General features: G+C 38.9%; 1 protein-coding gene across 16 annotated transcripts in view; it reads right to left on the bottom strand.

Annotated features, from left to right (window-relative positions):
* The window catches only part of PHACTR3 (phosphatase and actin regulator 3), a 313,435-nt gene that overhangs the window by 79,244 nt on the left and 221,929 nt on the right, over nucleotides 1–12,262 (bottom strand). For all 16 annotated transcript variants that reach the window (XM_069072503.1, XM_069072505.1, XM_069072499.1 and 13 more), the window contains one exon: nucleotides 10,574–10,821. In XM_069072503.1, coding sequence (XP_068928604.1) covers nucleotides 10,574–10,821 — 248 coding nt within the window. The remainder of the gene's footprint in view (nucleotides 1–10,573; nucleotides 10,822–12,262) is intronic.

Raw genomic sequence — 12,262 nt, 5'->3', positions numbered from 1 at the left:
TGTGTGTGTGTGTGTGTGTGTGTGTGTGTGTGTGTGTGTGTGTGTGTGTGTGTACTTCTCCAAACTAGGAGGAGAGGAGAAAGAGAGATATCAGATGTGTGCTGAAGCAGGATGGTCACCAGACACCAAAGACAGCAAAAAGAAACACAACAATTGGTAATGGGCTTTATAGTAGTAGCATTATAAAAAAACAAGAATATAGGAGAAGCAGGTTTGGTGCTGTTGTTCAGTTGTTCCAATAATGTCTGACACTCTATGGCCTCATTTGGGATTTTCTTGGCAAAGACACTGGAATGGTTTGCCATTTCCTTCTCTAAACAGGGAAACCAAGGCAAACAGGATTAAGTGACTTGCCCAGGAACGCATAGCGTAATCTATTCGCCGTGCTACCTAGCTGCCCCAGAAGCAGGTTTGAGGGATAAGAATTATTTTAGATGTTTTGAGTTTGAGATATTGATAGGTCATCCAGAGGGAGATGTCTAGCTGGCAATTGGCAATGTGGAAAAATAATTCAGGAGAGAAATGAGGGCTGGATTTTCCATCAGCAACTCTGCTTGGTTTAAAGTCTAGGAATAGCAAGTTTTTCCCAAGAAAAACTGAACACTTGAAATCTAATCATTGTGCAGATTGACTCAGCTTTTGATACTCAACACCTTCCCAGTACCCTCAGACTCCTCTCCCCTCTGACTGGAAAGCTGGTGGTGGAACAATAAACTACTCTCAAAGTCTTCCTTAATATAGGGTTCAAAACTTTCCAGGTAACTCTTCATTTTACATAAATGGTTCTGCTTGGTTGTTAACTCCAGGAACATCACGGCCTCACACAAGGTATCCTTTGGCGGCATTCTCTACTTCTTCCTGATTTTCAGCTTCCTTTTCTATGCTGTCTTTCCCTGTTAGATTATAAATTCCTTGAAGGCAGGGACTGTCTTTTCTTTTCTTATTTGTATCTATAGTACTCTATACACTTAATAAATGTCTATTGACTATGTGTACATTTTACAGGTTGTATAAAGGTTAAAACTCTTCTAACCTATGGGAGCAGACAGATCACCAAGGAGAAGAGAATAAAATGAAACAAAGGACAGACCCTTAGGAGATACAAACATTTAAGGGATTGGAAAAGGAAAATGACACTGAGAATGAGATCAAGGAATGCTTTAGACAGATAGAGGATGAGTCCTAGGAGAAAACAGTGCCATGCATATATCTGATCTTTATAAAAGTCCAGTGAGATAAATGTTAATATCATCCCCATTTTACAATGGAAGAGATGGAGACCGAGGTTAACTAACTTGCCCAGGATCACACAGGAAGTGCCTGAGACTGGATTTGAATTCAGGTGCCAAGCTCTAACCATTGTATTGCCTAGCTGCCTCTTGAGAAGTAAAGTCATTTGCTCAGGTGTCAGAAAGCATTAACTCCTTGGATTAGATGATGTCTAAGGACTCCCTAAGGTATCCTCTCCTGATTTATTTTATTTTATGTTTTTGGAAACATCATTCAAAGAAGTTACCTAAAACTGATTGATTAAACAGGAGTCAACTTTTAGAAATATAATTAAGTGGACCATATTATTTGTGTTCGTTGGGCAGCTCACTATTCCTAATAGAAAAACCTACGTGGGAAATGGAATGAAGATGAGAAGACTCGGTAAGCAAGAATCCAATAAACAAGTACAGTGGAGCTGGAGTCAGTGGGTTCAAATCCTAGCTCTGCTACTTACTATCACCTGGAGAAGTAATTTAGCCATGTTGGGCCTCAGTTTCCTTATCTGTAAAATTAAGAGGTTGAACTACATGATGTCTAAGATCTCATGCAGGTCTAAATTCTATGATTCTATGAAACCCCAGGCTTTTAAGGCTACCTTACCTCTTCTGGAAAAAAATGCTACCAGTGCCCCCTAGTGTCAACAATAAAACTTTTTTTTTCCCTATATGATTGCAAGACCAACTTGAAGAAAAGCTCATGTACAGGAACAGAATGGTAGCTAGGTGACATGGGGATACAGTGCCAGGCCTGGAGTCAGGAAGACTCATCTTCCTGAGTACAAATATGGCCTCAGACACTTACTAGCTGTGGGACCTGGGCAAGTCACTTAACGCTGTTTGCCTCAGTTTCCTCATCTGTAAAATGAGTTGGAGAAGGAAATGGCAAACCACTCCATTATCTTTGCCAAGAAAACCCCAAATGGGGTCAGAAATAGCTAGACACGACTAGAAATGACTATATAATGATGACAGGCAAAGAATTTATGAAAAATAATAACAACAACAAATGGTGCATTGCATGTTACTATCTGACTTCCAAGAGGAATCTTCACCATAACTCTTTTAAATAATTTGTCTCATGGTGCACATCAAAGCTGAATGGATTTATCAAATCACGCACATTTTGGGGAATATATCTCCTAGGTGAAGTGAGAATCAATTATAATGAAGAGAATTGTGATGTTTATTCTCTTGAAGTAAAGAGTACAATCTACTATTCTAACATCGCCCTGCACTATGTGACCCTTCCTGTTTAATACATAATTAGATTTCATTTGAGTGACCATATATATCAACTACCATGGATCTCTTCTGAATTAAATGGTGTTCATAATACCCTGATGTTTTTCCCCAACTGTTTTTAATGTCATGATTTTTTTTTTTAAGCAATTGGGGTTAAGTAACTTGCTCAAGGTTACACGGCCAGTTATTTCTGGGTGTGGTGCTAAGTATCTGAGCCCAGATTTGATCCCCAGGTCATCCTGACATTGGAGCCAGTGCTCTTACTTGCTGTGCTACCTGGCCTCCCCTAATGTTATGATTTTTAAAGATAAAGTTGTATTGATATATTTTCTTTTTACATCACCTACATTTTCTCCTGTTTCTCTCCCCCTTAGGATTAAGGTCAGAATTAGCAGAATCAGAGAGCCATCCCACTTCACTAGTCCTGCTTCCAGCCCAGCCCTCACAACTATCACCCAGGAAGGTGCTTCAGTGGAGAAGGGGCCAGGCATCCCCACCAATTGCCAACCAACTGCTACACTCAGGGTAAGAAAGACCACCTAGCGGAAGCAGTAAGGTTCCCTGAGGGATAGACAGGAGGCGGCAGGTTCTGGGAATCACCAGCTCCCCTCAGACCCCGATGGAGACAGCTCAGTACCCCAAGAATTTTGGGAATAGCTACATTTTCAGACCACTGCCCATTGTCCTGGGAAGCAATCCCCTTGGAGATGTAGCCTGGCAATTGCTCTGCATTCATTATAGCCCCAGCTGCTGAAGGCTCAGAACAGAAAGTTCTGTCAAATGGTTCAACATTAGAAACGGATATGATTGTACCAATGGAAAAGGCAATAACTGCTTTGCCATTGTACCCTAAAGCCCATGGGACCTTCTCATCTGACCTGAAGTTGAAACCTTCCATATATGCAGTCTCTTCCATTAGAATACGAATTCCTTGAGAATAGGAATTGTCTTACTTTTCTCTGTGTAGCCCCAGCACTTAGCACAGTGCTTTGCACATAATAAATGCTTGATTCATTCATCCCTTCACTCAGTCATCCATTCATGCACTCGTCCCTTATAACAAAGAATTATGTTACAAGGTAAGGTTTAAACTTCACCTATATTACTGAATGCCTTGTACACATGCCAAGTACAAAAAATATATATAAACACACACTTTTTTAGGGGGTAGGGGTTTCTAGAACTGTGATTTCATTGGGCATAGGGAACTCCCAGTGTGGAAACATTTTATACACAAATCAGAAGCTTGTCTGTAACATTCAGTCTTGTGCTTTGTTGTTGTTGTTGTTTTTAAACGTAGATTCTTAAAGAGCTGCTTTGAGGTACTGGGAAGTTGTCACTTTCCCAAGGTTACATGGAGAAGGATATGAATCTGGGTCTTTCTGACCCTAAGATCAGCTCCTCTACTCACTGTGCCATGCTGTTTCTCATGTATAGGCACACACGTTCTTAATATGATCCTACTTCCCTAATTAATATGTTCTAGTGGCCTCCTATTGCCTCAGGGATAAATGACAAACTCCTCTGCTTGGCATTCACCATTCACAAGGCTATCTTTCTATTCCATTTACATCAGTCCCCTCACTCACTTTACAATCCCGCCAGACTGACCTGATTGCTGTTCTTTGTTCAAGACATTCCCTCTGCTGCCCCTATGGCTCATGTCTGCAATGGTATTCCTCCTCATCTTTGACTCTGGAATCCTGAAGTCTCAGCTCAATGACTACCTCTTTTAAATGGTTTTTCTTAATTCCCAAGTCATTACAGTTATCCCCTAAAATGACTTGGTAATTATTTATTTTGTTTAAATCTTGTCTTTATCTGCAACTATGTTGTGATCTCTATGCCCTCAGTAGAATGTAAGCTCCTTGAGGTGAGGAATTCTATCTTATTGGTTGATTGATTGATGATTGACATATCCTCCAAGGTATTTTATTTCATCAATGTAGGTGTGCCCTACCAACAGACATCAACACCCTCCCTGCCTTAGTAGATGATTTGATTTCATGAATTGGAATGACCTGAAACAACTTATGAACTGGTGACTGGACTACCTTTGATGAACTTTTGAACTTAGTTAGTCTGAGCCTTGAGAAACAGATACATATATTTCAGTAAGACCTGCCAGGGCTTATGCTCCACTGGCATATGCTTTGAGAACTGAAGATTTCCTCCATGCAACAGATTAGGAGTCCAAGGGAGTAATTAGTTTATATGTTGTGTATCATTGTGTGTTGACACATACTGTTGTATGTTGCATGCTGCATAGCATATGTTCATACTATAGGCTGTTCTATGTTTTTTCATTACATGTTATACATGTTATTTGTTAGGTGTTGTGGTGTGATAAGAGGAAGCACCATATCTTGGAGAGAAGACTGACTTTGGATTCATGAAGACCGGGGCTCAAGTCTGGCTTTGTGACTTTGTCACTAGGTTCAGTGCTCCCAGAACACCTTCTGAGGTTGCAAGCTAGAAAGGAGTTGCCAGTCTGCATCACTGGGGGGAGTTTCTGTCTTAGGGAGCTCCCTATAGAGATAAAGTCACTTGTTAGGACAAATAAAAACCACATCACAATTATATTATCATCATCTTTCTTCTGTCCTATTTTGTCATGAACTGAGGACAGAAAATAAGTCATGTTTCCTAAGGGGAAAAGTAGACATGCTAAGATCTCAAGGGCTGTCTGACAAGGAATTGAATTGCCTGATGAAATGAAATGTACCCTTGATTTTATCTACACTCCCGGAACCTACCAGCAGGTGCCAAGAGCTTAGGAGGAGCAATTGCCAGACATTCTCATCTTAGTATTTCTTTTCCAATACAAAGGGCTCCTTCAGTGTGTCTTGTTGAACACTGCCCTGTACAATTGTTTAACCAGCCTTGTTCTTGTTCTCTACTGAATGTGCAAGGAAAACCACATCTAATTATGTAAACATATTGATTTCTCTTTCATGAACAGAACAATCCCCCTTATGTTCAGGCTGCAGGGACACTGCAGCTCCTGTTATATTAATTACTCAGGTTATGAGAATTCATGTCCTACTCATTCAGCAGGAACAGTACAGATCAGCAAAAAAGCTTGGACAAAATCAAATGATAGAATCCTTTAAAAGCTTGCCGTGGTGGACTCTGATCATAAGAAAAGGATGTCTGCTCTGCTATCCGTCCCAATGTGTTTTATTGCCAGATGCTTCATGACAGTTACTGAACTCAACCATGTTACTATCATGTCCACCCACTGCCCTGTTACTTAACAACAGAACTTCACTGATACGGCATAATTGGTGAAGTTGGTCCTTGGGAAGGAGTGACAGCTTAAATAAATAAAAAGTATCAATTATAGCATTATATATACATAATGTGTATATACCTTAGTGTATATATAACATTGTATATTATATATGGAGCAAGTAGGTGGAACAATGGATAGAGTGCTGGACCAGGAGGCAGGAAGACTCACCTTCCTGGGTTCAAATCCAGCCTCAGACACTTTATAGCTGGGTGACCCTAGGCAAGACTCTTAACCCTATGTGCCTCAGTTTCCTCATCTGCAAAATTAGATGGAGAAGGAAATGGCAAATCACTCTAGTATCTTTGCTAAGAAAACTCCATGAGGGGTTGGACACAACTGAAATGGCCGAACAACAACAACAAAACATTGCCTACAACATATGTAGTATTATTGCTTCTGTGTAGTAACATGAACTGATGGCTAACACAATGTTGGCATGCTAGAAACCCCTCTGGCCTGCTTTCATGACTACATATCTCACATGATTATTGCATATGTGTTCATATTTATGTAGAATTTGACAAAGCAGTTTTAAAACTTGTGAAGATGTATTTTTGCTTAATAAATTAAGTACTCTTAAAGTTCTGTAGGCAATAGACTCTAGTTGAGGCTTGGATGAATGACTGAGCTCGATAATTCATCACATATTAAGGATCTACTATATACATGGCAATCTGCCAGGTACCATGAACAAAAAGATAAGAAGTAATATAGTCTTGCCCTCAAAGAGCTTATGATAAAATAGGACTTTTTTCAGGGCAGCCAGGTGGCGCAGTGAGTAAGAGCGCCGGCCCTGGAGTTGTGAGACCTGAGATCGGCTCCAGCCTCAGATACTTACCACCCACATAAAATAACTGGCCGTGTAACCTTGAGCAAGTTACTTAACTCCAATTGCTTTTTTAAAAAAATAGGACTTTTTCACAAATATATATTAAAAATTAGTAAGTACCCTGGAGAGGTCCAAGTGGTGTGATCAATGGATTTAGAGCTAGAAGGAGTTTTACAAATCATCTTATCCAATCTTTGTTTTGCAGATGAGAAACTGAGGTCCAAAAATGTTGGTGATTTATCCAAGGTCACATTGGATATGGCAGGTCTAAGATTTGAACTCAAATTCTCTGACTGCAAATCCTGTGCTCTTTCTATCACAACAGGTGGACTCTCTAAAAGAGAAGAATCATTTGCTACTTGGGAGATCAGGGAAAGCTTCATGAAGGAGATACACCCTGAGATAGGGCTTAAAGGAGGAAAAATAGGTCAACAAGCAGAGTTTACAGTTGTGTGCATGTGTGGTAGAGGAGTGGAGAAGATGTTCTAAGCATAGAAGATGGTACAGATAAAGGCAAAAAGTGAGAGAATAAGATCAGGGGTTTTTTTTTGCTTGTTTTGTTTTATTTTGTTTTTGAGCAAGGGGTAAAATACAAAGTTACACCTCCACTATATTTTTATTTATTTGTTTTTTGTACTGACAAAGTCTTTTAGTTTGAATATTAAAACAAAAAATATGAGACTATCCAGTATGTGATGAAATGTCAAATCTTCCTAATGTCTTATTTTGTAAGGTTCACATGGTTTCTGCAGAAGATGAGTACATGTTTAGAGAGTAATTTCTGTTAACCAGAAGATCGATGGGACCTCCATTTTAGGAAGTACCCATGTTAGCCATGACTCCCTGGTCTACTTTATAACTACCATCTTAGCATCTTTCTTATGCTGGCAATGCCTCCACTTCTATGGGCTCTTTCAGTTGATGAGCTGGTCTTCAGAACCTCCATTTAAGAAAGTGCCCATAGCAGCTACCATGTTCACTTCAAACCTAGCTCAACCTGTGACACTCTGAACTACTTCTCCCCCAACCAACAATTTTACTCCTTGACTTTTCCTACTATAATAAAAGCTCCTTGAGGGCAGGAACTGTCTTTTTGATATATTTGCATTGACAGTGCTAAGAACAGTTCCTGGCACCATGTTGTTGTTTAGCTATTCAGCTGTGTCCAACTCTTGGTGACCCGGTGAACACTATCACACCAATACTGTCTAAGTTTTCTTCGCAAAGATACTGGAATGGTTTGCCATTTCCTTCCCTAATGGATTAAAGCAAACAGAAGTTAAATGACTTGCCCAGAGTCATGCAGCTAGTGTCTAAGGCTAGATTTTAATTGAGCTCTTCTTGACTCCAGGTCCAGTGTTTTATCTACTGAGCAATCTAGCAGCCTCTCCTGGCACCATAATAAGTGCTTGATAAATGCTCAATCTAATGATCTATCTATCTATCTACCTACTTACCTTCCTACCTATTTGATAATCAACATGTATATATATGGATAATCCATTTCCAAATAATTTGAATAAAATAAGAAACACTTAACCCTGAAATGCCTTGAATATAAATTGATCTTCTTCATGGTTCAGAAGTCATGCACTGCCTCTAGGTCATCATCCTAGATTTAGATAACAGCAATGTAGAAAAATTGTGGTTAACAGAGAATTCTGACTGCAGGTGTGTGCATGTGCACACGAGAGTACAATCAATGTACCTGGTTAATGCATCAATCCACTGATTTTTTGCAACTCAAAATCATAGAGATTGTGTAAATTAAGCAAGTAAGAACTAAAACAAGATTCTCCAATACTTTGTAGGAAGTAGTTAATTATCTTAATAATCTATTCACCTCCTCAAACACATGTACAATGGTATTTACTACTTTCCATCAGCACAATGTCATTAAAAATAGGTTTACGGGTTTGCTCCAGCCCTAAGGCAATGCTTTCAAAACAAGATGTCTTATTCCTAGAAATCACCATTAGCTGATATTTATTCACCGTTTGTGCTGGCACATGCCCTAATTAGAGCACTACTGATAGCTGAGAAAAGTATCATATCACTGGAGTTCAAGATGGAACCTACAGGGTAACTCATGTTTACAATATATAAAGCACCTAAAAACATCAGAGCAACTTGATTCATGTTTTTTTTTTAAATAAATATTTCTCTGATTTTTTAAAAATATTTTTTTAAATAAAATGAGTCTTACTGTATCTTGAATTATTCTACTCACAACATTTTAGTACTGCACTTATATAATGCTTGCAGGCATTACATATTTAATTCATTTGATTCTTACAACAACCCTGTGTGGTCATTACTTTCATTTTATAGATAAGGAAACTGAGGCTGAGAGAAGTGACAAATCTTCTTAATTCTAAGTCTAGTGCTTTATCCACTATGCTACCTACCTACCTACTACACAACCTAGATGCCTATAAAATGTAATAATGGTGGTTTGAGTTTACAGACTTCTGAAGCCTTTATACATTTATTATTCATTTCTTTTCTCTAGTGAAAGTTAGCAAGTCATCAAGAAGAATGACTGAAATTATCAAGAAAATGATTCCTATTTTAGAGTTGGAGAAACTGAGGTCCAGAGAAGGTAGGTGAATTTCACAGTATCATACAGCAAGCTAATAGAAAACCCAGGACTAAAACACTTTCTCTTACTCAGAGCTATTGCCATTCATTGCACTATGAGTAAATATGGGCCAAAGTCTTGACGACCGAGTTATTATTAACAGTCTATTTCTTTGAATAACAGCTTTCCCAGCAGCCCTCCATCACACATGGACAGACATGAACAAGGTCAATGACTTCCAGGAACAACTTTATACTCACCTTCTCCTCTAAATGTACCAACCACCCAACACATAATATAAGAAATATTCTTCCCTGCCCTGGGTCAGACTCATGGTATAACTAGAGGAATATCCTTGTTATTTTTTAATGACAGAGGTACCAAGAAATGTTTTTTCAGGGAGCAAGGTCACCGTTAACCTTCAAATGGTTAGGGTTATGCTTATCCCCCAACCATCTTAGCTTTTTTTCAATGACCAGTTATGAACCCATCATCTATGAATTTATCTAAATCTTTTTCTTTTCTTCTTTCTGTAGGAGGTCAGCTTTAATAGTGACTTGCACAAAACAGCAATAATCTGGGGATCTGAACCCCTAAATTCAATATGAGCTAAGAGTATAACCAAGTTTTTCTAAGAAAAGTGAATTTAGATCTTAGGCTGAATAAATGGAAATGTAGTCATCTAGATCAAGGAACACACCAACCTGTCTATATTCCATTGGTTAAAATTTATTTGAAGCAGTAGATAAAATTGTGAGTATCACATTTCAACAGAGACAGTGACAAATTCCCCCTCAGCTCACAGCTTCGTCATTTTGTAATGATGAAATGGAGTTGGAGCACAAAAAGATTCAGTGCCTTGGCCAAGGTGGCACCCATAATACAAAGAAGAGCTGGGTCCCCCTGGATTCCAGGGCCAGTTTCCTTCCACCCATCACACGATGCTGCTCTTCATCTCTTCCAGCAGTGGTTGTCAGGAACGTTATAGAGGAGATTCCTGATTTCATCTAAATCTTTTTCCAGACAGTCTATACTACCTCATAACAATGAGTTCCATAAGCTTTATGATCCCCTTTTATTTTATACTAAAACTACCTTCATTCCTCCTAAAACCATTTTTTAAAGTTCTACTTCTCTGCCCTAGTTCTAATATTCCTTCCTGTATTTGGTAAATATCCTCAACCTCCCTGACTTCATAGATTTTAAACATAACTTCCTCAGCCTTCGTAGAAAGATGTCCTAATTTTGGTCCTGCCTTCTCTTTGTCTCCTATCCTTCCCCTCTCTATCCTCCCCCATAAAACATAAGATATTCTTTGACAGATGTACCAGTGCAAATATGCACTGTTTTCTTACCAGAGATAATGGAATCGTTCAAAGCTTCTTCATCCTGATATAAAAGTGTATCATCCTTGAGTTCTGAATTCATGATCATGTTTTCTTTATTTTCATCAGACTCTTTAACTGAGTTCCGTTTGTTTTCTGAACCCCCATCACAGCTCAGTACGTTCTCTTTCTCTTTGCTTCGTTCAATACTGGAGGTCCTGGATGGACGCACATCCACTCGCTTCTTTGGCGACCCTTTACTCTCTCTTCCTTGAAAGCTAAGGTTGGAAGATAGCTCAAGTTATATCCTAACCCAAAGCTTTTAATTCACAATAGAAACCAAACTATGGAGTAGTAGTTAACTAAAAATTGGCCACAAATGTGGGAAAGAAGTAGAGAAAGGAGCCCACTGCATTTGTATTCTTGTCTTTTGATGGAATTGGATCACATCTCAGTTTTGGCCATGAGAATTGGAGTTCAATGATTAATGCATCTTTTTGTTGAACAGCAAACAGTTATCTTATATCTATGTGTATTTGAAATGTATCTACTTGATGCTCTTCTGTATTGACCTTAAACAGTTCAGAACAGGTTTGCATTTTTTTTTTAAAGCCTGGCATATAAAACTATAATTCTAATAAATCTAGGCAAAGAAAAAGTTCAGTGAGGACTGAAAAGGGCACTTTATTAGGTTTCTTCAACTGACAAAATGTCCTTAGAACACCAAGAAATAAGATTTGTTCCCCCCCCCCCAAGAGACCAGGTAACAGTATACTTTCTAATGAAAATACTTGGCATTTCCATGTAGTGGATTGAGAGTTAGCCTCAAAGCCTGAAAGACCTGGGTTCAGGTCCTGCCTCCAGTCCATATTGGCCATACTCTGATAAATCACTTATTCTTCTAGGGGTCTGGGCAACTAACATTCCACATTGGATAGAAGATTGGTAAAAGGATTTTGCTCACTTTGGAGGTCCCTTCACTATTGACATCTCAGGTCAAGTCACTATTCCTATCCTTATCTGTACAATTGACTCCACAGGAGTGGGTCAGGACACCCCAAGCCTATGTCACTTTTGTTACTCCCACTGGGGTGTTATACACTATTTGATACATTCCCAAAACACACCAGGTGCTTCTTGACTCTAATTCCTCAGTTTATGCCCCACTTGCTCCCCTATGTTATTTAACTTCTACGTTCTCTAGGCACTAGCATATGCACATGCATGGACCTTGGCTTTCTCTTCCTTACCCAGTCTCTGCCCATAGCTCTTGATGAAATTTGTAGTCATCTTCCCTCTTTCTGACATCCCCTTTTTCTTAGCTAGTAGAGGGCCAGATTGAATCCTAAAAGTGGTCTGAGAGCCAGATTGCCTAGGAAACACTCACTCTTTACCCAATCCAAATAAACTACATCCTTTGATACACTTCAAATCTTCCTCAGATGACTTTTGAATTAAGCTTCCATATATGTGTATAGCTCTCAGCCAACTATTTGACACGAGTTATGTTATTTTTATAGTTTGCTGTGAAAATCGCCTATGCATCAGCAGAGCTTTGTAATCCCTATTCTAGTCCAACAATCTTTACTCCATAATACATATTTACCATCATATGTGTTTCCTTTATTATTTCTCTTATTATGGGTAATGAATCACATTAGAAAAACCAGTTTATCTATCTATCTATCTATCTATCTATCTATCTATCTATCTATCTAT

Source organism: Petaurus breviceps, unplaced genomic scaffold, assembly GCF_028583685.1.
Source record: "Petaurus breviceps papuanus isolate PSGF00001 unplaced genomic scaffold, PetGlider_PUasm1.0 90847, whole genome shotgun sequence".
Lineage (NCBI taxonomy): Eukaryota > Metazoa > Chordata > Mammalia > Diprotodontia > Petauridae > Petaurus > Petaurus breviceps.
This window is presented reverse-complemented; position numbering and strand designations above follow the sequence as displayed.